At 38.6% G+C, this 27,849-nt stretch overlaps 1 protein-coding gene across 5 annotated transcripts in view; it reads right to left on the reverse strand.

Annotated features, from left to right (window-relative positions):
- Clcn3 (chloride voltage-gated channel 3) overlaps positions 1-27,849 on the reverse strand; it is an 82,284-nt gene that overhangs the window by 7,392 nt on the left and 47,043 nt on the right. For all 5 annotated transcript variants that reach the window (XM_036209452.1, XM_036209455.1, XM_036209454.1 and 2 more), the window contains 10 exons: positions 24,650-24,807; positions 21,016-21,115; positions 19,217-19,404; positions 16,921-17,043; positions 15,439-15,645; positions 13,948-14,028; positions 12,295-12,840; positions 10,510-10,696; positions 6,346-6,744; positions 1,364-1,580 (listed from right to left, as the gene is read on the reverse strand). In XM_036209452.1, coding sequence (XP_036065345.1) covers positions 1,364-1,580; positions 6,346-6,744; positions 10,510-10,696; positions 12,295-12,840; positions 13,948-14,028; positions 15,439-15,645; positions 16,921-17,043; positions 19,217-19,404; positions 21,016-21,115; positions 24,650-24,807 — 2,206 coding nt within the window. The remainder of the gene's footprint in view (positions 1-1,363; positions 1,581-6,345; positions 6,745-10,509; positions 10,697-12,294; positions 12,841-13,947; positions 14,029-15,438; positions 15,646-16,920; positions 17,044-19,216; positions 19,405-21,015; positions 21,116-24,649; positions 24,808-27,849) is intronic.

Raw genomic sequence — 27,849 nt, forward strand, 5'->3', positions numbered from 1 at the left:
TATTAAGTCTGAAACAATGAAGTTTGGTACCATTTTTTAAATTAGACAATAGTAAACAAAACTGTAGACCATAGTATTTTACGAAACACATCTTGATATATTTATATTGTATTCCAGAAGCTAAACACCCACCATGGCTCTAATGTTCCCACTTTCTGCTTCGCTTGTGTTTTAAACAGAAGTAAAAATATCTATGGTACTGCTATTCCTAAGCCAAATGGCCTACTGTGTCACCCAGAAAATGTTTTAAGAGATGAAAAGATCGGGAAGAAAGGACATTATGTCAGTAAGAAGACCAGTAGCAGGAGTCTGGGTTTCTCTGAGCTGATACGCTAATGTGAACAAGACACCTGTCAACCCCTCCTACCCAGTCTGCAGAGCTGCAGAATTACATGACAAAGTATGACAGTGTTCAGTAAATTATCTTTGTTTTTTTATGCCGCCTTTCTCTAGAGAGTGGTCGTGTTCTGTTACCTACATGTTTTATACAAATTCTTTAAAAGATACAATTTATTGTGATTCTCTGATATGTTTGGTACAGTATTTAATCAGCTTCACGATATTCAGGGTGAGCCTTCAGTCCATAACAAATCCAGAAAACCATCTATTTCCTTTTCCTAGCATTTCTGCTACATGACTTCACATGAAATAATATTCTAAGAATTCCAACAAGTTACCAGCAAGGAGGCACATGCCTGTAATCTCAGTGCTCATGAGGTTCACAAGGATCACAAACTCCAGCTGCCTTTAGCTACAGTGAGGCCCTGTCTCAGCAACAACAAAAATAATTAAATACAAAAATTAAAAATTCTACTAAGAAAAATAATACAATGGAAATTAAGAGGCTCTAACTATATGAATGTTTGTATGCCATTAGCAGTTCATGGGTCAGATCTGTTTTGGACAAGGTAGAAAACAAGAAAAAGAAAAATAGCATCATTGAGGATTTTCAGTTAAACCACAAGTTTTCATGTATTACTTCATTAATGATAAATACTGGCTCAAATAGCATATAGCAAACTATCTAGAAAAAGATGTACAACAAACCTATCCACTAGAAATGAAACACAAAAAGAAAATGGTTCTGCAATGCTCCCTGAAGGCTGAGCCCAGTATCCCTAGGAAAGAGACACCTGAAGCTCACCAAGCTCTCTACTCTGCCCAACTCTGAAATACAGTATCCTTGACAACAAGCACAGAGCTGACATCCTCCTTACTCCCAGGGAAGACTGATCCTCAAGTTATTACAAACTAAGTCAGACAGTCCCACTTGGGACCTGACTCACACTCTGCCCTGAAAAGGTTCCACTAATAAGGACCAGTAATGCAGTGAGTGAATCCATGTCTGTTATGCTAAACTTACCCGTTGTGAGTTACAAGGCACTGCCTCAGACCCAGCTTTCGGAAGATGTCCACCACAATCTCCATTGGGGTATGGTCTGTGACTGTGAAAGGGCTCATATCAAGAATGCTTCTCAGCTTTAACGGCCGAGGGCTTTCTGCTGGAAGAGATGGGGTATGCTGTGCAAAGCACACCCGGGAACTGCCAACAATACCTTCTTGTTTTTTTCTGGCACTTTCTGAAAAGGAGATAGAGAAGAGCAAACATTTTCAATTGATGGATTTTCTTGTCTTACATGCAGCTTTGCTCATTTGGCATTAAAAACAGTAAGTGTGTTCTATGATTTCTGGTCCCTTTCCTTTTTCCTGTCCTTCTACTTAAAAGAGAATTAACTGATAAGCCATTTGGTAGTTTTCCCTATCTGCTAGAAATGGAACCTGACAATAATTTTCTATAATCATTATCATTCTGTGATTTTCTTCAATGGCACTGAACTGTTTTCGAACTGTGGAGACAAGGAAGCACATTTGAAATAATTTTATTTAAAACCTGTACGCATCACAAGAGCTGTTTACTACAAAATCTGTCATCAGATGAAGCCTGCCTGTGCTGAAAGTGACTTAGTTCTGCCCTGGAGATGAGATTAAAGACGTTCACTCTTGCTGTCTCTGCTCTACACTCCACCACTGCAAATGGGCTGGCTCTTCCTAACTATAATTACACTCCCGAGACTGGGTTTCTCTGTGGAGTCATGGCTGTCCTGGAACTGGCTCTGTAGACTAGACCAGGCCAGCCTCAAACTCAGATCTGCCTGCCTCTTGAGTGCTAGGATTAAAGATGTGCGCCATCACACCCTACTGGGCTGTTTTATTTATAAAGGTTCTATCAATTCCTCCCCCCTCCGATGTTCTCTGTCCAGCTGCCTGTTTCACCTTTGAAAGTGCAAGACACAATGTGCAAGAAGTGCAAGGGGCCACACAAAGGAAAACAGAAACCCACAACATGGGCAACATATGCAAATGAAAGTCATCCAGCATAAAGCTTTGTTTTTGAGTAAATATTCACTGAAAACACTCTCTCTCTCTCTCTCTCTCTCTCTCTCTCTCTCTCTCTCTCTCTCTCTGTGTGTGTGTAAATATGGTATTAGTTATAGTGAAAATATTTTGCTACAAAAATATTTAAGCCAAAATAATAAACACCAGTCTGACAGGAGAGAAGGGAATATTACTGCTCCTAAATGAAAGCTTTTGTGCTTTTTAGTCTTTCTGACCACGGAAGCTATATTCAGCAGTGCTATAAACATCTTGACTACCAGGGCATCCTAAAGGCTCATGGATGGGCCACCTGAAAAGTATGGTCATGGTATGCAAAAGACATCCATTAGTGAACAACATAGATGGTTCTTGAAAAATGCTTACTAAGTTGCTTTCAGCCCATAAAAATGCAACATGTGCATGACAACTGAATGTACAGTGTAAACAGTAACGGTAGATATAGCCTTAATGGATACACAGAATAAAATGATGTAAAGTGTGACATCAACAATATCAAAAAGAAGAGTATAAAGAGAGGCTTCCTCCAGCAGCTGATGGGAGGGGATGCAGAGACCCATAGCCAAACATTAGGCAGAACTCGGGGAGCCCCACAGAAGAGGTGAGGGTTGTATGAGTCAGAGGGTTCTAGGACACGAGCACAACACAGCCCAGAGAATCAACTAAGCAGGGCTCACAGGGACTGAGTCGACAGTCACGGAGCCTGCACGAGTCTGGGCTACATCCTCTGTCTATATATTGAAACTGTTTACCTCGGGGTTTTGTGGGACTCCTACCTAAAGTGGGAATGGGGGTGTCTCTGACTCTTTCGCCTGCTCTTGGGACTCTTTTCCTCCTACTTGGTTGCCTTGTCCAGCCTTGATATTAATATGAGGGTTTGTGTCTAGTCTTAATGTAACTTATGCCATATTTGGTGGATATCCCTGTGAGGCCTACTCTCTGAAGGGAAAGGGAAAAGCAGTGAATCTGGAGAGGGGGTGTAAGAAAACTTTGGTTGGGATATATTGTATGAGAGTCTTCTCATTTAAAGGCTTCATTTAAAACTGCAGTATAAAAAGTCAAAGTGTTTAAAAAAACTGTAGTGCCGGGTGGTGGCGGAGGCAAAGAACGCCTTTAATCCCACCACTCAGGAGGCAGAGCCAGGCGGATCTCTATGAGTTCGAGGCCAGCCTGGTCTACAGAGGGAGATCCAGGAAAGGTGCAAAGCTACACAGAGAAACCCTGTCTCAAAAAACCATAAAAAACAAAACAAAAAAAGCTATAACCACAAATATTAACAATGTGATATGTTAAATAAACAAACAACAACAAATATATCACCAATGAAAATAACTAAATACTCAAACATTTAAATGTGGTGATGCATTTTAGGAAAGTGTCTCTCATATTCAGAGACTGGAACTTCTGAGTTAATAATACACTTGAGGTCATTAAGCCTGTGTAATTAAGCTGATTTCCTGTTGTGTACTCAGCCTATTTGCTGAAACCCTCTTTAAGAGAACAATATAACAAACAACCTTACTTGCCTTGGATTCCTCATGAAATCTTAGCTTTTAAAACCTGAGCTAATTGACAGCTTTACTTTAAATTACATACTTTTCCATGCGCCTGACCCAGAGTGACATATGCTTGTATGTGTGTACAGTGGTGATTGCTGAAAACAGCAAACAATTCAAAAGCGACTTTATATAGGCAAGTATTTGCCATAAACGGTGGGAACAGATATTACTTGATGACAGTATGTTTGCAGTTACGCTTGCTTTTCTGAGTCCTTCTTGGTCAGGTAAGTAAGTAAATAACTTAATCCCTTGTAAATCTCTTAAAGATTTCTATAAAGTATCCCTCAACCCTTTCCCATGCCATGTTTTCTGTGCTGTTCAATAAACACAGAACAAAGGCCTTTGTTAGGGACACTGACACAGAGACAGATCTACAGCAATACATAGCAAGACAGACAGTTCGACCCAGAACAGAATTCAGGCAGATACAGATATATACAGATATATACATATGCAGATAACAGACAGCCCAGAGACCGTAAGCTACAGACGGAAGACACAGGGAGAGAGGTAGATACTACAACCGTGACCTTGCTCTTCGTCAAACTAATCCAAGTCTGAGATTTTACTCCTTAATACAACATCAAAGCATTCTGGTGCCTCTGTTTATGACAACATAGTTTTATTTTGTTTTTGTTTTTACTTATTGCAGTGCTGGGGAACAAATCTAGAGCCTGGTGCTAAGCTGCATCCTTATCCTAAAATGCTCAATTGGAAAAAATATATATTCTTTGGACTGTTCCTCTGAAGTGAACATCCAGCCCCTTTGCCTTCAATGTGTCATTTTAAGAAGAGGCATTCTTCATTGTGGGAGTGGAGGAAGGATGATCAAGAGTTAAAAATCATCCTCAGCTACATACAGATTATTGAGGCCAGCCTGGCTAAAAGAGACTCTGTCTTAACCTCCCGCACCCCAAATAAAGAACTGTCACTTCCGCTTTTAACTTTCATTTGCTACTTAAAGAGATTTTTAGTCCCCACCATGAAATAAGCATGTGCAGCAACATATTATCAACCAGCTTAACATCCCACAAAGCACTCATCAAAACATGACACTAACATTCACCTCCATTTGTCAACGAAAAGAATGTTTAAGATAATGCCTAGTAAATGCATGCAGAATTTACTTTCAGGGGCATCATTTACTAGCCATACAATGTGCCGTCACATACGCTACATTGTTTCATTTTTAAATTATTTTAATGTCATTCATTCCCAGGCCTTTGAAGTAGAAAACAACACAGACTTCATTCTTTTTCTCCTTTCTTTTTAAAGACAACTTCAAACATGCAGTCCCCTTCTACTTCCACCTCCAAAGTGACAGGATGACAGGTGTGTGTCAGGCCAGATTTCTGTTCCAATGCCACCCAGAAGATTTTTAAGAGCTTCAGCACTTTCCTTTTCGTGATTTTAAATAATCTGAGACTTCTCATTTGGATTTAATATAATAGTCTTTTTTTTTTTTAGCTGAGGATCAAACCCCAGGCCTTGCGCACTGAGCTAAATCCCCAACCCCTTAATATTCTAAAAACTTGTTCTCTGATTAATTCTCTATTAAGGAGAACACATCTATTTGGTATTTCAAAGATGGTATTTTGTTGAGCACAAACAGATTTATCCTTCAATAATGTATAATTATGTATACATATAATAATACATAGTATAATACACACACAGACATATACTTACTGTACGGGATTTTGTCAAGTAAAATATTTTTTTAAATCTACAGAAGTACACACTGGCAAATATTTAAGATGTGTTCAAAAGTCATCTTGTGACTTAACATTTCTGATGCCATGATCTTGCTATTTCATGTGTCCAAAGTACCATATTCCCTTTAACTAACATTATTTCCTATGCAACAGTCTCTGCCAAGTAACAAAAGTTAAAACAGTATCTATCCGCAGGCAGTAGGAATATGAGTTATTGAAAATTTTAGCATTGTTTTGTCTTCAAACCTGACCATTTTCCTTTACCTTTCTATATTAATTCCACAACTGCTCACCTTTCCCCTTTTCTCTGGCTGGCCACTAGCACCCCCTAGAGAACGAATGGGAAGGGTGATGGCAAAGGCCTTTACGGAAAGACAAGTGTTTGGCCATCTCTACCCCAAGGTACTGCCCAGAAAACTAGGGGCAGCAATTCAATGGTCTAATGAGTCTCCTCTCTCACCTTTGCATCACAGGGAAGAGCTGCTGACAAAGACTAAAATTCTTCCCAGCACAGAGCAGAAAAAGAATCACTGAAGCATAACCCCTTTCCTGGAGAACACAGACTGTAAAGCACAGAAATTAACACCACTTGCCCCTGGAAACCCAACCAATTAAACGCCAATGCTTCTTGGTGTAACACATGACAGATATTCATGACGGTGTTTTAGAAACCATACCTATTGCAATTGTCAGGTCTCGTCTGAGGGCAAATCCCACTAATCGCTGCGATTCTTTGGACATGATAACAGGAAAGCCATTGTAGCTGGTCTCATTAATCATGTTTGCTATGTCATCTACTGTCATGTTGTCCTGTGTCAAGACAGCTAAGGGGGGGTCACTTCTTCGAGGCCTCATGACATCAGCAGCCAGGGTTGTATGAGTGAACTCTTCTTTTGCATCCAGGAAAGGGTACCCATTCAGTCGGATGTGTGCTTCATAAATGCCTTCCCTACCAAAGGCATCGCCAACCCATTTACTGGTCATTACTGCAGCCATAAGAGGAACGATATATTCCAAGCCTCCAGTAAGTTCGAAAACAATAACCACCAGGGAGACAGTCATTCTTGTCACACCACCTGAAAGAAATAAACACCACTGGTCAGGGAAGACAGGCTCCTCCCACCACCTCACTAGAGCCTTGAACTAGTCAGGTGAACATGGAATAAAGCCAGACCCTGACCAGTGAAAAGCTTATCCCCAAAAACAACTGCTCTTAGGATAATAGCCATTACTTCTAATATGATCTAGAGAGAAACCAACCAGTTATAGCACAAATGATGATTAGAGCAACATTCCTAAACCTTTTATAGACAAACCAACCAACCAACCAACCAACCACCAACCAACCAACCAACCAACCAACCACAGTTGACCAAGAAAAACAACTTGGCCATTTTGATGTACTGCTGCAGCACAGTTAACTTCCACTCTCCTAAAAGCCTACTATAACCTCTTAAATACAAAGAAGTACATTGTGGCTCTTTCTTGCTTGCTAACAATTTATAAATTAAACATATAAGAATATTAAATAAATTTATTTCCTCTATGTCTTTTTAAAATGTGTAAAATATTTACTAACAATGTGAGTAATATTGTCGGGTAGAAACTTCACCTATTCTGGAGCTGGGGGCAGGGTTCTAACACAGTGGGAGGGTGCTTGCCTAGCAGGTACAAGGACCTGGGTGTGAAGCCATTATCCCAAGAAGGAGGCATGGAGGAGAAAGGGAGAGAAAGGCATCCCTTCATTTTCTCGGATATGCATTCTCGGCTGTGCACTCTGACATGGCCAGCCTAATCTATTCCCACTTCCTGGTGCCTTTCCCGTGTTTCTGTTCTGCACACCTCACTTCACTACTCGTTCTGTCAACTATAAAGAGAATCTGAAGTGGCTGTCCAAGAAAACAACACACATTGAAATCCAAATTTCTCCTCCTCACCAAGAGGGGTCATTCAGCTTCCCTGATCCCTGTTTTCGGAACCTTGGTTACACTGGACTGTCTCCACTGTCACCTCTACAGATCTGAATCTTCTGTAAAACGCCTGCCTATGAGTCCTTTCCTCAGGATTCTCACTGTTACCAACCTAGTCCAGGACACAAATTATTCTTCCATTAAAAAAACTAAAACAAAACAAACAAATGGCAGGTTCTTCTAAATTTATTTTTAATATTTATTGCATATAACCATTTGCCCATGTATTTATCTGTGTGCCATGTACATACTTGGTGCCCATGAGGGCCAGAAGAGGCCGTCTGCTACCCTGGAACCAGAGTTACAAACATTCTGAGCTGCATGTGGGGTCAATGGAAAAGCAGCTGTGCTCTGACCTGACAGCCATCTCTCTAGCCCTGTGCTCTCACTGTAATACCACCTTCTCTTTCCTCCTTGACTCCTACACCCTGTTACTTTCCACCTACTTCCTACGCCACATCGCACAACTAAGTACTACTTTCTGTCTTACTCTGCAGCCTAGGCTGGCCTCCACTGACACCCTCACATGTGCGCTGGGGAGACAGTCATGAACAGACACCCTCACATGTGCGCTGGGGAGACAGTCATGAACAGACACCCTCACATGTGCGCTGGGGAGACAGTAATGAACAGACACCCTCACATGTGCGCTGGGGTGACAGTCATGCACTGGCACCCTCACATGTGCGCTGGGGAGACAGTCATGCACTGGCACAGTGGCTTTAGCATCATTTCCATCATGCTGTTCTTCTGGTCAAAAGACTTAACAACTTGGGCCGGCTAGACGCCAAGCCTGACAGCCCTCGTTCAATACCCCTAGACCCACATGGAAGCAGTGAACTGATTTCCATAGACTGTCCACCGACCTCCACATACAAGTGTGACACTTATTCTGAAACCCCTCAAAGTAAATAAATAAATGTAATTAAAACACTGACTAGTTCACAAACCTGTCAGTTCATTACACTTTTTTGTTTAACCTAAAAAAGGAAGATCTACTATGCATTATGTATCTACTCTATGTCAGTATGTCCCAGTCAGTATAAAGACTTTTTCTTGTCTTTAATCACTTATTTTACCTAGAACCATGCTAACATCCATACGTGCATGTTATCTCATACAATCCTCAATCATAATGAACAAGCCAGTACTTCCATTTCATAGATGAGAAAAGTAAATATCAAAGAACTAAAGGAACTTTTCCAAAGTCATCCAGCCAAAATGGCAAATCCAGAACTTTGCAACAAATCTGAACAATTTCAAATATAAATCATCCTGATGTAAACTCAGATACTAATCTTTTTATAGTCTACTTCTTACCAATTTAACTTGTTTCCCAAAGTATACAAAATGTACTACATAATACAGTTACATTTCTTCAAAGCATGAATTCCAGATATGTTTTCAGACAAATTTATCTTTGCATTGGAATCTTCCTATCCTATCAGATTACTCTGAAAACACCTCAGGGAGTAAGTCTATGGCTCTGACTTACAAGACTAATATGGAGGTGTATGAAAAAGAGCTACCGGACAGTTATTAAAAGTATAGAAGACCGTGCATGTGTGCATATCTCTGTGAGTTCGCGGCCAGCCTGGTCTCCAAAGTGAGTCCCAGGAAAGGCAAAACTACACAAAAAACCAAAAAAACAAAAAAAAAAAACAAAAAACATGAATATGACTTGAACTCATTCATGTTTAAACATGGTTTTAGGAAATGAGAACCAGACAGATCTGTCTGACTGAAAAATGACCTTAAAGTTAATGTCTAGCATAAATTAGATGCCAAAGAGTCTTGAGTTTTTAATTGTCATTAGTGAGCTCACACTTCAAATGGAAAGAAGACATGCCCAAAGAAAAGAACTGGGGACTCATAGTCTTCAAAGACGGCTACCTCAAAGACCAAAGCTTTCAAAGTATGAAGGTGACCTGTATAATTTCTCAATTAAAATTTAACTTAAAAACAATAAAACTGCTATCTGCCCTTCTTGAAACACCTGAACTCTCTGCTCCCTCTAAGTCCTGCACTGCGCTCTTTCAGCCCATGGACGGCTCACTGTAGTCTTCTTAGTGTCGGGGGTATCAGCCAGAGGCTGGTCCACATGTCAGTCTTCTCTTATCATTCATTATACTTAGTAGAAACGCTACTTGGATGAAAATGATTTTGTTATTTAATTTCACCTAATATTACACTTCTGAAGATTTGAGTCACCGAGCAAAAACAAAGTCAAATACCTACTATTATTAAATATTACACCAAAGTTTAGTGGAAATTTTAAACATAAAACCAAACAATTTTTTCATGTCAAAGAAAATAATAGATTCTTACAGATTTAGAGTCATTATTTTGCTTTTATCTCACTAAAATGAATAGTTACTATTTCTTACTTTTCTACAAATGTACCTTAGATGCTAGAAAGCTGAAAAACAAATCTTTTATTCAGGCTGATAAATTACTACAGTTTAAAGTGAAACTATTCTGAAGCTTCATTATAATGCTGATTTTAGGAACAGCAACTGCTATCAATGGTTACAGACAGGCTCAGATCCTTAGAAGTGAAAAAACTAACAGTCTCCTTGAACAGGTTTCAGATTAAGCCTATGTTGTTCCAAGATGGTCTCTGTCATAAAGCATTATGTGATTACAAATATGCTATTATCAAATTTTTACATTAAACAAATGTTCTCAGACAAGTAAAACAAAAGCCAGTACTACGTAAGAATTAGTGCTTCATTTCTTTTAAAATTATTCCTTCCTTCTATCAGGCATCCTTTCTCCCTAGCAACCAAATGAACAAGACTCCACTGACACTGGCTCTCTTCTTTCTCAGACTTGCAAATATTCGCAAACAAGGAAACACCACCACATTACCTAAGCAAGCAGCAGCACCAACCATGGCATAAAGCCCAGGCGTGATGCAGTCGGCCCCAACCTCACACCATTCCTTGAAGATAAACCAGTCGTGGTGATAGTAAGCAAGCTGCTCCACGGCAATCCCCACAATTCTCCCTGCAATCGCTCCAATGGCCATGCTGGGGATAAACAAGCCTGAGGGCACCTGTGGCAGGAAGGAACACAGCTCTCAGCACGACTGAAATACACCCTAGGGATTTGTTGCTAAGAATTGGCCCCTCCATATCCTAATGAAATTCTAAAACCCTAGTACAAATTCAACCACAGTGAAATCCTACTAAATGAAACCGTTCATTAGGAAGTCTCTGAATTCAGTAACAATGCAATAAAGTGAATTCTCTAAGCCAAAAAGAAAATAACTCACACTTTATTTATCCTTTATCATTAGTTAGTCTCTAACAATTTTTCAGTAGTCCATAGTAAAAAGAAAACAAGAGACTGGTGTTTGCTGTAAATGTGTTCACTGTGGACAGTGAGCTTCCAGTCTGACCTTCCCTTATACTTTTACAAATGGTAGAGACAGCAGATGCTACTTCTCAAGTGCTATAGCCTAAGTCAGGCAATGTTCCCAGAGCCCCCAATATTTTGAATGGAGTATACATGTGAATCAACTAGAAAGAGAAAAATCTTTGCTGGCAGAAATCCTTTCTTAGAAGTTAAGGAAAGTAAACACTGGTATGTACTGAGCTAATTAAAGAAATATACAATGCAAAGGATTAAAATACATCTCATAATCTTCAGTTATAATCTGTCAGCCTGAGCCTAGGACTTAACAAGGGCCTGCCATCTGCCTCCAGCTTCCTCAGTGTTGGCCAGCTACAGCCACTAAGAATACTTGGTATAATACTACTGAAGTAATGACACTGGGATTTATGAAAAAAACCAAACACTTAATGGTCCTTTTAACTAACTCCACTAAGAAAAATAAGAATAAACTGTAAGCTTTATTTTTTGAAGTGGATATCCGATGGCCTGAAAAGCAATCTGAAAACTTCCAACCTTCCAATCTCACAGAAGTGAAGCTGTTACTCCACATGAGCTCAGTTTGTGAAAGTACACCATCCCTGCCAAGTGTCAACTGCTACAAGAACCTCAGAGGTGTCATGATCTGAACAACATTCTATGGCAAGCTGACATGCGCTTCTCTGTGTTTGCATCAATGAGAAAGCTGTGAGTCCAGGGCACAGGATTTTAGATGCTATATGGATAGCCACAGTATTTAGAGCTCTACCAATTAGATTCTGAGACCACAGTTAAGCTAACATCCTATAGCTGTATAGAAGGTAGAATAATGGCTTATCCTGAATCTATGAACGTGTTATATGCCAAGGAAAAATTAAGGCTGCAGAGAATTAAGATTGTCAGCCAATTGACTTTTAAAACAAGAGGTTACCCTATATTATCTGAGTGGATTAAAAGTAATCCTAGGGTTTTTTTCATGTGAAATCAGGATTTATATTTCTAAGAGTTAAACAAGAGAGAGGTGGCCAGCCATCCCTGGCTCTAAAAATGCAAGAGAGGGAACACAAGCATAGGAGTGCATGCAGCCTCCAGAACACGGAAAACACAGAAAAACAAACTCAGGCCACTGTCTCTAGAAACCTCTGGATTTCAGACCAATGAGGACTCTTCAGATTCTGCTGTCAGAATTGTAATCATTTGAATAAAACTTCATTTCTCATTACACATAAATATTTCTGACATCTCTAAATTATTCCAGTATCATCTCACATGAGCACTTACCTTGATCCCAAAAGTGAATACTGTCATTATTATTTTAAATATGAGTGCTAGACACAGCTGCCAGATGGCTGAATACACTCCACTGCCTGCTGGACGGTCAGGAATATCATCAACAATCTTACTGGCGTTCCTGTCGTTTCTGTAGTCACAAAGAGAAGAGGACTCCAGCGGCCCACAATCTGTAAACAGTTCTTTAATCAGCTCACTGGTGTTGAGCCTGGTGTAGGGGTTGGGGAAGGCTATCACAGCAGTAATGGCAGCGACAAGAATGACTTCGAGGACAGGATACTTTCCAAACTTAGTGGACTTGCGTCGACGACACCAGGCGATATTTGCCCTAATAAAAAAGGCTCCCCAAAGCCCTCCAAACACCCCTAGGAGAATAAAAGGGAACAGTTCAAAAAGGTACCAGGGCGTATGATACTCCACATAAAAAAGGACCAGACGGCTGTTCCCAAATGGATTGATGGATCTCAGAACGAATGCAGCCACCAAAGCAGCAAAAAATGATCTCCATAAAGTTTTCAGAGGGAAATAATAGCTAACCTAAAAACAGAAAGAAAAATCAATGCTATCCTTTCTGATTCATAACAAGGATAAGCTTCACTGTAGCTAGCTCAAATTTTATTGCAGCTTGAATTTACATGATTTGCCCTAATAAAAAAAATGATGCTTTTTGACTATAACTACAAATTCACAATAACTGATTATGAACGTCTAATAACCATTTAGAATACCAAGAACTGTTTTTCAAAAGGAGTGTCATATCTAATTCAATCATGTCAGCTAAAATAAATATCCACTTAGGAACTCTTGTTAATTCATTCAAATGTAGTTGATTTGTCTCTTCTCTAAAACCAAAAGAAAAAATTTTAAAATCATACACCTGCATATTTTTATGTAAAACATAAAAAAGGAGAACCAATGAGAAAACAAAAACAATATATTCCACCAAAGCACTAAAATTATTTCCTTAAACATCAGTAACTGTTTAAGAAATAATCATATAAATTTTAAACAAGCAAATCATAAAACTTTAATTAAAAGTCAGCTTATAAAGTGATTTAAAATAGTAAATTAAAAATATGGACTATATTTTAGCCAGAGATATACAGGTTTTAGTGGCTTCCATTAAGTACAATTCTTATTTTGCTAGTTTTAAATATATTAACCAAACTCAGCTAGAACAATCACTAACATTCACACACACATAAATAAAAGGTTTAAAGCAGGCGGCTTCAAAGCGCAGAGATGGCTCAGCAGTCAAGTGAACACACACTGCTCCTATGGAGAACTGGAATTTGGTGCCCAGCACCTCCATGCAGAGGCTCACAACCGTCTGTAACCCCAGTCCCAGGGAATTTGACACCCTCTTCTGACCTCTGTGGCCACCCGCATTCACATGAATACACCCACACACAGATGCACACAAGCCATTTAAAACAAATCCTTTTTTTGGAAAATTAAAACACAACTTTCCATAGTTGTGGGTTATGTATAAAATATTATTTTTTGTGGGAACTACTGTAAAAATTTCTAAAAATAAATTCAAAAACTTAAATTCTATTACACCAGCTATAAAAATTAAAAGCACACCAAAATACAATTTTAAATGTAATTCTGTCATTTTCAATGCTATATTTCTGTACATACCTCCTCCAAACTAAAAAGAACTCCTCCAATGGGCGCACCAAAGGCCACAGAGACGCCTGCGGCAGAGGCAGCAGACAGGACCTAAAAGAGAACATGGCTTAGTTCTAGTGCCCTGATCAATTCAGACACAGCAGACAGACTTCATAATCCATGCTATTCCAAACGCCTCTTCTGCTCCTAACCTACACAAACTCCTTGAAAAGCAAAGGGCAAGTATTCATTTTTTCTAAAAAGTTATTCTTTTCTGCTTTAATTTAAAACTCATTTGCACTCTTTCTTCTCAGTTAAGACATTAACACCAAACATACAAATGTGAGTGTATTGTAAAGAGAAGAAAGTGAATACTGGCAACCTTCAATACTGAAGTTTTACCAACAGGGAAGAGAGGAACGTAGAATGGGTAAATGTTTACTTATTTTTAAGTAGGCTATCATTTCTCCAGATTTTGGAGCTAACTGCTTTACCATTAGTAATTACTCTAAACCTTGTGAAAGACATTAAACATTTCTCTGTATTTTATTATCTGAAGCACTCTGAACATCCCGCCACACTTGGTATCGCTCTAAGTATGTTCCAAAGGCCTCATTCTAAATACAAACAACAGCCCCTTTGAGTCACCAACTAACCGGTGAAGACAGTTGCAAGGAAGGAAGAGGCCCACACACATTCTTGGGCCCCGGGGCCCTTATTGCTGACTCTCCACCTACAGGAAATCAACTACACAGTCATTTCTTTGGAAGTTTACTGAACTGCTGTTCTTAAGAATCTTTATCCCTTCTACTACTTTGATCCATTAAATACCCGAGGGTACCCTAAGCACTTGCTCAAATCATCCAAGTTTACACTTCTGTACAGAGCATGAATTGTGTCAAGTGCAAGGCAGAAGTCCTAACTGCACAGACAAGCTGTGCAACCATGGTTAAGTGTCTCAACCCCTCTGGGGCTCCCTGTTCTTTTCTTTTAAATGATCATGATATATAAAGGGCTGAGAATGCCACCTCAGTCTCCCTAATCCAGGATTTGGATATTTCACTTTTAACATGCCTAGACATACACATAAATTATAGCAATAGCATAGTAGATAAAAACATAAAAACAGTTCTTGGAATCAGAGAAAAATAAATCCAGATTCTGCTACTAACTCTATGCTATCTTGAGCATGTCTGCCAGCTTTTTCTCTTCTTAGAGGAAAACACAGCCTGACTTCCCAAGCCAGAACATGCAGTAGTGTCAAAAGCCAAGTGAATACAAACTGAGAGATCAACTGAAACCAAAGGGGTTCTGGCTAGTCTGACTGAACCAGCAGTATCAGTCAATTCCAGAAGAGTCCAAATTAGGACCGGACAAAGACTGACGGGCTTCACCCGAGGCTTCCTCTGAATACACAGTGTGTCCGAACAAGTTAGGCAGGTCTTGACACGGACATGATTCAAGGGCCTGAGGCTTACCTAACCCCACTGCCCTGTTACACAAGCTGCAGACACCACTTACCTCCCTCTTTTTAGCTTCATTGGTGCTGTACTTTGGAAAGAGGTAGGAAAAGATATTTCCACAGCAACAGGCAACATGGACCAAGGGGCCTTCTTTTCCTAAACTCAGCCCTGATGCCACAGCCAGCACTAACGTGATGGTTTTAATCATTAAAGTCCACTTTCCCAAGTAACCTCGGATGATGAATCCACTCAGAATAGTTTTAATCTACAAAGGAAGGATGTAGACAGTTTAATTTCTTTTAGGAAACATGAGAATTTAACTTAGCTAAAACAATCTCATGTTTCACTCACCAAACTACCCACCAAACTTTGGCAAACTATATATAAAATATTTCATAATTTAAAAAACTTCATATTTACACATACGATAAATCTGCATCATATAATTATATATGTAACCAAAGATAAGAGGCAACCCTATCTCAGGAACAAATAAAAATACTAGGTTATGACAAAGTAAATGCAGGGCCATAGTGATACGTAATCAAAGGCCAATTTGAAATTTTCTGTTGTAGGAATAAACAAAGTATTTAGATACATCTCAGTCCATCATGAATAAAGACATTATGCTTTCTCACCACACTGTAATCACATGGATGTTCTTACCTACCACAGAGGATAAGCGATAACCAAAACAACTGCAGGCACTGATTCCTTATTAAAGGTATTTATCTACAGTTCATTTTTAAAATATCTTAGAAAAAAAAAACTTCATTTTTATTGTTTTTTATTTTTATTTATTTTGAGTTTTCTAGACAGGGTTTCTCTGTGTAGCTTTGGAGCCTGTTCTGGATCTCCCTCTATAGACCAGGCTGGCCTCGAACTCACAGAGATCTGCCTGCCTCTGCCTCCCGAGTGCTGGGATTACAGGCATGCACCCCCACCGCCCAGCGAAAATTTCATTTTTAAAAAATAAAAAAGAGAATTAAATGAGTTCAAGCTTAAGTGTTATTCTCTTTTAAATTACGACTGATGAAACAAAAAATAAGTGTGTATACTACTGATCTATTATTGTCAAATTCTATTCTTAAAATATAAAATGGCCAAATTTATGAGTTATCAGCTTATTTAATATAGCCAACAGTTGTAGAAAGGAAAGGATATATTACAATTAGAGTCAAACAGCAAAATATCAACTAATCCATCAAAGAACTTCAGGGCATAAAACATTTCTGATATTTTTGTTGTTTAAACTTAATTTGCTTATTTATGTGCTATATATTAGTGGTTAAGAGATGTGTGTGTGTGTGTGTGTGTGTGTGTGTATGTGAGAGAGAGAGAGAGAGAGAGACAAAGACAGAGAGAGACAGAGACAGAGAGACAGAGAGAGATTGATTATCAACCTCCATATTATAGGCTAAACCATCTCTCGAGCCCCTAGCTTAAACTTTTTTAATCTTTTTATATTAAAAAAATACTCTATTTTCTAAAGATAAAAGGCAGCATACAATTTCCATGCAATGAATATTATATAGCTTACCTCTGGAATTCCAGAGCCACAGGCATACGGAGCAAATACTTTCACCAAAGAAACTGCAAGAAAGGCAAAACTCAAAGCCCAAAAGATGTACATTATATAGTTCATGATATAAGATCCCGGGCCCTAAAAAGCAAAAACAGCATGGAGTATGAACTTGAGTTTGACAATGTACCACTAGTTCAAGTGCCTATCACATAAGAAACTTCTATAAAACTTATCACAACTGTTGTTAGTACTTTTAGATTTGGGATTCAGATATGCACCCAGGTTAAGCTCAAACTTCTAGGCTCAAGAAATGCCCTCACCTAAGCTTCCTAAACAGCTGGGAATACAAGTACATGCCACCACACACACAACTGGTTAAAAGTTCTAGTCTCTTGGTTTATTTCTGCAGTGATAAAAGCTTTATGTGAACGAGGAATTGAATAGAATCCAAAAGCTAACCACTATGCATGCTAAGAAGCCTTAGTCCCATTTGGTAAACTTCCTAGTTTTCCTGATTTCTAAAGTCTTGTTACAGAGACACAGGCACTGACCCATGCCCACCCACAAATGTTTTAGAAACTGGTGGTGGAGGTAGCTTGTGCTGGCACTTAGATTTTTCCTTTATTTGTCTGCTTGTTTATGTAATGTGTCCGTGTGTCTGGCTGTGTGGTTTACTGAAGCACAAGCATGCAGAAGTCCACAGAGTACTGAAAAGGACAATGCGATTCTCTGGAAATGGAGCTAGAGCACCATGTGGTGCTGAGAACTGAACTCGGGTCCTCTGCAAGAGCACCAGCCACTCTTAACCACTGAAGCACATCTCCAGCCCCTGCACTAACTCGCCTGAAGATCGTTAAACTGACTTTAATTAAGCAAGGTAAGAAACAAAAACCACATGAAATATAATGCCAAAAAATATTCTTTTGACCTAAACTTTGGCTATAATGAAAGTTTTTTAAATATATCCATATGTGAAAATATAAATATTTGTATTTTAAAATATTCATATGTGAATATATATTGAATTTAATATCTAAATTTAAGCTTTATTACAGAACATCATTGTAGTAATATAATTAAATACTGAACTACTGCAAAAAAAAAAAAAAAATGACCTCCCATCTGCAAATACATAAGCCTAGTTCCAGTCTAAGGCCTGCTAACCCTTTTTGTTTGGGAAGCACATTTCCTGGCAAATGGAGATCATCTCAGAAAACTCTTAACTATACATAATGCAGAGGTCAATGGATTTTGGGGAGTCCAGCACCACTGGATAAATCTAAACCATAGTTCCTGCATCTATGGCTCAGGGGACAGGGGGCAGAAATATTTTAAGAACCAAAATACCAGGAAGTCTACCTTAAACAGTATCTCCTAGAAAAGGGCAGCAATAGCAAGGCCAGAACAACGACAGTATTAATAGATCCATTAATGCGGAAGAGGAGAAAATTTCACAGGACCCTACCCCTAGACAAATAAGTACAGGAACCAATGGCAGCTAGAAGAAGTAGTATTAGTCTCTTCCAAGGATGACCCCCCTTGTTAGCTAACCAATACAAAACTGTCAGCCCCTGCAAACAGACAAACAAACAAAAACCAGCTCAGCAGGATGTATTGACTTGTTCATGCCCCCTCCCCTGGCCACCCTGGAAGGCGCCCGCGTAGACACACACACACACACACACACACACACACACACACACACACACACGAACAACAACAGAAGACAAAGATACTATCTATCAATTTAAGAGTGAGGCGGGCACAGGAGGAGTTGGAAGGAGGGTGCCTAGGAGGGGGCAGAGGGAGGAAAGAGAAGGGAAAAAGGATGTACTTCTATTTTAATTAAAAATGTTATCTTAAAAAACAAAATAATAAAAGCTAAAAACTTAAGAATGTATGAATTTCTTTAAAGTGTTCCAATCTAGAAAGGCTGATTTTATAAATTATAACTATACCTTGCACTTCCATAATTCCTATGTTCCAATCTTAGAGACATGTTAATCCACTTCATTAACTTTACACAGCTCCTGCTGCACTAACTATACTTCTCTGCCACAACTTGCAATAAAGCTCTATCATAATCCACGTGACTCAGGATTATGCATTAAATAACACAAAAGCTGCTTGAAACAATATGCCTTTGTTCTCACTGTATTTAAAGATTTTTCCGTTCTCTGCTAAATACAGACTTTGTCTTTTTCTCCTCTGGTACAGGTTATAATCACCTAATGTGTGATTAATTCTATAACTAGAGGACGTGGACATACTTATCTACATCAACGCTAACTCCTCTTGAGCAAAGACTTACCTCTGCTTGACCTATGATTAACTCTGCCCACGTTTTCCACTGCGGACACTTATCCCTCTCTTCGAATGTCGTTTCATTGGAGCCCCAACAACACTGTTCATGGTTGTACCACAACGCACTGAGGCAGATGCCCTCCTTTAGGTCAGTCATCCAGTCGGCAGCAATGTCTATTAATCCAGCCAGTGCTCCTGTAAGGGTGCAGTAGAAAGGTCCCAAATGTAAGTCTATTTAGGGAGCATTGGAACTATCTAGTTAAGAGATTAATAAAAAGCAAAAATATTCCTATAAGCAAAGGGTCAACTAGGAACTATTATCTAAATTTAAGACTTAAAAATTTAAACACGTTTTTTATTTAAAATCAAATACAATTTTAAAAATGTAAATAGCTCTATTTTAAAATAAAGTTGATATTCTTTAGAATTAAAACCGACACATCGTTAAAATTCACTGCAATTTTAAACAGAGAAAAGGTTATTTTAAAAACACTGAACACCTTGAATAGACAGGAGCTACTTGACAGGAGCTTCTTCACAACTCTGGCAAATGAAATCGGGACATTTAATGAGCATGTTTCCATCCTAAACTCAATCAGCTGACTTATGAATGAGAGAGACCTCATTACAATGTAATGCTCACAGCTAGGTGTGATGGCACACACCTTTAATATCAGCACTTGGGAGGTAAAGTGAATCTAAGTTTGAGGCCAGCCTTTGTGTACATATCAATTTCCAGTATAGCCAGAGTTACATGGTGAGACTGTCCCAAAACAAAGAAATAATAAATTAAAATGTTCATTAAATATAATTAAGGAAGTTCACAACATTCACTGAATTACTTCATGATAAATTTATATATTTTTTATTAACAGAAAGCTATACATATGAAGATTATCTTACTGACAGAATACTAAAAATATATAAAGTTATGCTCAAATCTAGATTACTCTTATAAGAAATCAAAGGGTCACATAGACACAGTTTTTTAAAAAAATATTTATTTTACATTGATGGGTATTGAGAGAGAGAGAGAGAGAGAGAGAGAGAGAGAGTGTGTGTGTGTGTGTGTGTGTGTGTGTGTGTGTGTGTGTATATCACATGCATGCCTGGTGCCATGGATCCTCTGGAACTGGAGTTACAGACAGTTGTGAGATTCCATGTGGGTGCTAGGAACTGAACCTGGGTCCTCTAGAGAAGCACCCAGTGCTTCTAATCCCTGAGCCATTTCTCTGGCCCCAGAACACAAAATTCTTATGCATGCCAGTTATCAATACTTTTTTCTATTCTCCACAAATACCTTACGGTTTCATGTTTTCTCCACTCTCTGGGGACTTGGTGGCCAAACTGGGCAGTGCAGTGCTAGAAGGACAGACCATGAACCAAGCCAAGCCACCTACCTCCTCCTCTTGTGCTTTAATCCCTCATCTGTAACATGGTTAGGACGGCATTAATGATGGAGAGTGCCATGAGGCTTAAATACATACAGAGCTGCTAGAATACTGCATGAGAACAATTATGAACTATTAATTATGATACTAAAATACAAGATTTCATTCATCCAAATCATTTATTTTCACTGATAGGAAACTGAGTCAGCCAAGTTGGTGAGAAAAAGTGCCAGAGCCAAAATCAGACTCAGAAACCTCAGTCTCCTGGCCATATACTTCACTTTTGTTTTCTGTTTTCCAAAAGAAGCAAACACTCAAAAAAAAAAAAAAAAAAAACTACTGTTCCTAAAAATCAAGGAGAGGAGGAGAGCATTATTCGGTTAACTTAAAAAACAAGAGTAAACGTTTTCCTTACCTGATGCCAGTCCTGTCAGTGTGACTACAAGCCATCCTGACCAGGCATCATACAGACTCTTTGTCATTTCCCATGCTGATTCTTTTTTTTTACTGTTGATCTGAAATTAGAAATATTTGTTGCATTTTTAAACTGTATTTCTACTGTTCTTGAGTCTAATTTTCTCCAGGTATCACAACACAGAAAGTGCCTTGCAGACTAAATAATGACGTTGTTCCTAAAAGCTAGAGGATAAACACCATTCAGAGATCTGTATTTTAAATACGAACCTCTGGATTTGAGTGTGAGGGGACTATAAGCCACATGGAAGTCTGACTTTGGATGTTTCAGAATACATCAAATTCAAATCTTAACTGCTGCACAGATCGCTTACACATCAGAAGTTAGACGGCACAGGTAGAAACGGCTGGCTTCAGGAGCTAAGTCCAATGCTCGTGAATATAACAGGAGTCACATGGGCAGAGAGACCCCCAAAGTTACAGAACTGTGAATACACAGGTGCAGAGCTTCAATCCCACTAGTAATAGCCTGAGACTCTTTGTTCACCATGCGAGCCAGAAGGAAAGTGTCCTCAACTGACTGAGGAGAGGCAGTTAGAGATTAACAAAGAGGAAAGCTATTTGTTGCAAATCTCCCCTCATTAAGAACAGGGCAGGCATACCTGTCTTCCTAAGAATGTTTTTCTAAACCTATCCCTAACTAGTTTCTTTTGTTCTACTTATAACTTAGCTTTAAGAAGCTCTATTGTACATCCAGGACGTCACCACTCAATTATCCTATAGGAGAGCTACAGCTGAAATTCAATGGCCTTATCTATTTCAAATGGATCATCTATTCAAAAGCCACAGGACCAATTAAAAAAACACAGTAAATTCTATGGTGAATGAGAAAATTACACTCCTTTCATAATAGAAGATTCCAAACACTGATATCAACCACTTTTAGAATTGGAGATAGGACATGCCTTTTATTTATTTATTTGTTTTTTGTTTTTTTGGGTTTTTTTGTTTGTTTGTTTTCGAGACAGGGTTTCTCTGTGTAGCTTTGCGCCTTTCCTGGAACTCACTCTGTAGACCAGGCTACCCTCGAACTCACAGAGATCCACCTGCTTCTGCCTCCTGAGTGCTGGGATTAAAGGCGTGCGCCACCACCAGCCGGCTAGGACATATCTTAAAAGCAGTCACTAAGTTCCATTTCGCATGTCCTTGATAAAAATAAACATATTTTTTAAAGACATTAAATCATTTTCAGACAGAGGCTGTCATTCTTCTTGTTCCTCTGTTTGCACACAACAGTCATCTAATAAACACTTGCTAGGGTATTTTTAGTATAAAAATACTGTGTATGCATCACCAACCAACAAAAATATAGAAATCACCTAAATGCTTACTAACATAGTATTGGCCAAATAAGCTGTAATGCATATAAAGACTTTTCTAAAGAAATCACTGGTGATACCTGTCACTTTGTAAAGCAAATTAAAAACAATGTAAAGTGGTTTTACTCAGTGGTAGTTTTCTGATACTTATATTATGATACTACCTAATAAAAATTATCAATATGGGCTAGATTTAAAAAAAAAAAAAAAAAAGTTTCTCAAAGAAAACTTCACAGACAACCTAGAAAGCTCAAGAAACCCCCTGAAGTTTTACAAGAAAAACAATTTCCATAGTAGTAAGATTTTATATGCCAAGGTTGGAGAGATGGCTCAGCAGTTAAGAACACTGACTGCTCTTTCAGAGGATCCAAGTTCAACTCCCAGCACCCACACGACAGTGCACAACTGTCTGTAACTCCAGTTCCAGGGAATCTGACACCCTCACACCAATGCACATAAAATAAAGGTAAATAAAATATTTTTTTAAAAGAAGATTGTATATGCCATGAGTTAAGTTCTCAGGACAAAACAACCAACCACCGACAATACACATAGATCAGCAAAGTATTATTTTCCAAATGATAATTTCATGTGAAGAAAGTATATCCTCAAAGTTCAAGGTGAAGCAATGGATTTTAATGTAACAAAAGGCAGTGTTGATTAAGACAACTTCAGAATGCACATAACAGCTAATCTTTTAGAAACTAGTACTTATTGTATTCTATCAAAAATAGCAATGATAATCTAAAATGGCTATTGAAATAGTCGTAGCTTTTCAAACTACCATTGTGTGAGACTAGATTTTCTTTTTATTCTTTAAGCAAATAAACCATAACATTAGAATGCAAAAGCAGATATAAAAACCCACCAGTCTTTTATTAAGCCAGGAAATCAAAAGGGTTTAAAAAAAAAAAAGCACTCTGCAAATACTTTTTTATTTTAGAAAATGTATTATATTTAGGTTTACAAATAATGGGCTTGGGCTTGTAGTCATAATTTTTGAGTGAGTGAGTATTTTTAAATGTTCTAAATTTTAGTGCTACAGGGAACTATTAACTCATATAAACAAAAGTTTCTTGAAGTTCCTCGATACTTTTTCTAGTTCACAGGACATTGTAAGAACGGCTGGATGAGAGCAGTGAGTTCATGTGCTGCTTCCTGGTTCTGCCCTCAGGTCAAGAGCATCTGAACAATCCGGACTTTCATACAAAGCACAGTCTATTGCAAGCTCAGGCTTCACATAAAAACAGACACCAATACAAAAAAATTACAACTAATTTGTATAAACTTAGTTTGATAGTAAATTTCAGATAACAAACACATGAATGAATGAATGAATGAATGAGGCTTTGACAATTTGGAATTTTGATATAAAAGAAATTTTCTCTTTTTGAAAAATTGTGTTTTAGATTATACCTGGTTACATTCACTGTATTGTGTGATTTGGGAGATGGGGTTGTCTTGTTTGAGATAGGGCCTCCTGCTCCTCAATTTCTTGGTTACTTGAATTATAGGCATGCACTACCCATGCCTCAATTTTATTTGTTTTTCCTTTAAAAAATCAGGGGCTAGAGAGATGGCTTGGCAGTTAAGAACACTGGCTGCTCTTCTGGGGGGCTCAGGTTCAATTCCCAGCACCCACATGGCAGCTCACAACTGTCTGTGACTTCAGTTCCAGAGAATCTGGCGCCCTCACAGAGACATACATGCAGGCAAGACACTAATACACATGAAATAAAAGCAAATCATTAAAAAACAAAACAACAACAAAATAAAACCCGGTGGCTTGTTAAGCACACAAAATGCTTTATCCAGGATCCAATTTGAGAAATATCTCAGCATTTAGTCCTGGGAAAGGAAATGTTAAGCAACAGCAAAGTCCTATAGAATCGTTCTTTTCCTCGGTACATTCCTTTTGCATTAGGCTTATGCAACAAGGCTGGTTCTTTCTGCTTTAGCTGCTGAGACGCCAAAAGCAAGTATCTTGGTGTCCTCCCCCAACTCCTATGCTGCACTTCTCCCTTCCCTGTGATCGTGTCAACTGTATCTCCTTGTTTTTAAACCATCTCAAACGCTGCCCAGAAAAATACAGGGTATAAAGAGCTAAAAGAGAGAAACCAAGACAAAGGGGAAGAAAATACATCACGTATGCCATGTCAAATATATTTTAATGTGTATCATTTTGGTGAACTGAGATCACTAGCAGAAACATAATTTTAAATAATTTATTTTGCACTATTTTTATAAAACACTTACACGTCTGTGCCTTTCTCTGTCTTTACACTTCTCTCGAACCCAGTCAATAGTATGGAAATCATCATATGTACCAACACCTGGGATGGGTTCGTCCAAAAGATCCAGCAAGTGTGTAGAGCTGTTAATGCTGCCTCCATTTGTCATTGTATAATGCGTTCCTGCAGAGCAGAGGAGGAGGAGGAGTTTATTTCAGACATTAACACTGAGTCTCCAAGTTCCTTACAAATTGCTAAGTTACAAATAACACAAAATCACTGAAAAGTAGAGGAAATGTTGATTATCCAAACTTTACTTCTAATTTTGGATAAATTAAGGTATAAAGAATACTCATGACCTTGTATTAACAAGCAGCCCAATGGTCATCTGGTCCTCTGGCCAAGAGAATTTCGTGTGAATTACCACCGCCAAGATAAACTCCACTTAGAAGACTACTTGTGAAAAGTGATAAACACAAAATGTTTTCATCTGGTAAAATGCAAAGAGTTGTTTTCCAGCAGGAAAGATAAGTCTCAGAACTGTGAAGGTCTGTGGTGGTGGTGGTTGTTCTGTCTTAACAGAATTTTCTTTCCTTCACAGACTATATACATTCCTGTCTCACATGTTCGCTGAATCGGTTTTGTCATCAAGCTGGTTCCTTCATCAGGGTTAAATAAATCTTTGACATATATTTACCATATATTTTATATGTGTAAACAAGTTTTAAAAACAACTGGAGAACTGAAGAAATGCAGATAACTTTTAAATATGAAAATAAGTTCATTCTAACACATAAAACGAATGCAAATTTTTAAGTATGTAAATGCACCGAGCTGTCAGTTATGTAAAAGAGGCCTTGACAAAAAGTTCCCAATTTAAATATAAGCCCTTTGGAAGCAAATGAGAATGCCCTCCTCGGCTCATTGATCTGCATGCTCAGTTCTCATTAGAAGAACTGTTTGGAAGGATGAGGTGTGTCCTTGCTGGAGTAGCTGAGTCTTTGCTGGAAGAGATGTGTCTGGAGATAGGCTCTCAAGAATTCAAAAGCCCAGCCAAGCCCAGTCTCTCTCTCTGTGTCTGCTATGTATGATCTCTCAGCTCTCAGTTATTGTCCAGCCATGACTGTCTGCTTCCCACCTTGATAATGGACTGATCCTAAGAAACTGTGAGCAGCCCCATCAAACGCCTTCTCTCGTAAGAGCTGCCTTGGTCATGTGTCTCTCCACAGCAGCAGAACAGTGGCTGAGACACACATAAATAATCTCAAACCCGCAAGTTCACGATTAGGAATCTTTCTTTAAGTTTCTGTCTGCACAGTTTCTGAATAAAATAAAAATTATGCAGCGTGGGTAGAATTTCCTAAACACTTGTTACAGGGGAAAAAAAAGAAACAAACACCAAAACCATGAATGCCAGAGTACTTATAATCTGATACAAAAATGGGCAACAGTTGGGAGGGTGAGTATTTGGGGCATGGAAGCCACAGCATTCCAGCTACTTAACTCTGCCACAGTACCACAAAATAAAGTACAGAAAAACATCAGTAGATGAATATAAAAGCATCCTAACAAAAGTTTAAGAAACAGGTGAAAATCTGTCTTAAAAAATAAATAAAGAGATGAAGGGTAGTCTGTCACACTGCCACAGTTTGGCAACCTCTAATCTACAGGCCTTGTGCCAAAAATAAATATAAAAATTAATTTAAAAAATAAGACCTATTTCTTTTTCCCTGACTTTTAAGGACTAAGCAAATTTTCTAGATGACTTTGCTTTGCTGTCTTTTTGTTTTAAACTGACTTTTATGTAAAGATAAAAAGATAACCACAAACATATCAAATAAACTATCACAGAGCAATGCTGGAAACAGAAGTCTTCCCCAAAGAGTAGGTAACACATCTGGGTGTCAGCAAGAGGTCCTCCTACATACACTGGGTAGGGGAAGTAAGAGGACAAGGAGCTCCCACGCCAACCCAAGAACCTCAGCACTGTTAAGACATAAGCCAACAAAATACACCATTTCCTCATCATTCAAATGCCCTAGAGACAAGGTATGAAAATGGGAATATCTACATCCTTTTCCTTAACAGGATTGTTTTCGTTCCCCTACTGAACACCCTTGGACGTTTGCATTGGGAAGGTGTACCATATCTACAAAGAGAACAGTATACTGACTAGTGTTCTGGTAGAAGTGCTCCAAGGATAAACAACCCACTGGTATTGGCTGACCATGTACAGATACAATCTCTGCACTGCAATGTTCAAAATGTGAACACTCAAATCTTAAAGCTTTACATTCTTCTTTGACAGAAGCTACTTAAAGGCTACACATTTTCAGAAGAGAAGCCATTTATCAAATTATAAAAGCATGTGATATCTCAACAAGTGTAAGAATGTCTACTTCATTTTCTTTTGTTTTTTTGTTTGTTTTGTTTTGTTTTGAGACAGGGTTTCTCTGTGTAGCCCTGCCTGTCCTGGAACTTGCTCTGTAGACCAGGCTGGCCTCAAACTCACAGAGACCCACCTGCCTCTGCATCCCAAGTGCTGGGATTAAAGGTGTGTGCCGCCATCACCCGGGCTTCTACTTTGCTTTCTATATGGTAACATTAAAACTGGTAAATTAAAAATATTTTTGGAGGGCAGTATCAAGAGCCCCTATGCGCAGTACTCTGTGGTATTTTAGGCAAAAACAAAGAAACTCTCAAAAGGAAAAAAAAATACACCCAAATTAAGGAAATTTTGCACAATAAAGGTTTGTTTGTATTCCTTAAAATGTTGAAATTAGCTGGATGTTGTGATGAATCTCTGGGAATTTGAGGTCTCTATAGCAAGTTCCAGGATAGTCATGATACATAGAAAAGAGCTTGACTCAAACAAACACCCCCCAAATGTCAAAAAATATAAAAGCAATGAATTATCTTAGATTAAAAGACATGACAACTAACTGTAAGATGTGCTCTAGGATTAGATCATGAACCAGAAAAATACAGTATGAGCACTGGCCTGCTGGAAAAGATGTAGATTATTGTAAGAATGGCAATTCTGATTTTTAAAAATCGTACTATAATTACATACATATGTACTTTTTGTTCGTTTTTCGAGACAGGGTTTCTCCATGTAGCCCTGGCTGTCCTAGATCTAGCTCTGTAGACCAGGCTGGCCCCAAACTCAGAGATCCACCTCCCTCTGTCTCCTGAGTACTAGGATGAAGGGCGTGAGCCACCACT

Source organism: Onychomys torridus, chromosome 17 (genome assembly GCF_903995425.1).
Source record: "Onychomys torridus chromosome 17, mOncTor1.1, whole genome shotgun sequence".
Taxonomy (NCBI): Eukaryota; Metazoa; Chordata; class Mammalia; order Rodentia; family Cricetidae; genus Onychomys; species Onychomys torridus.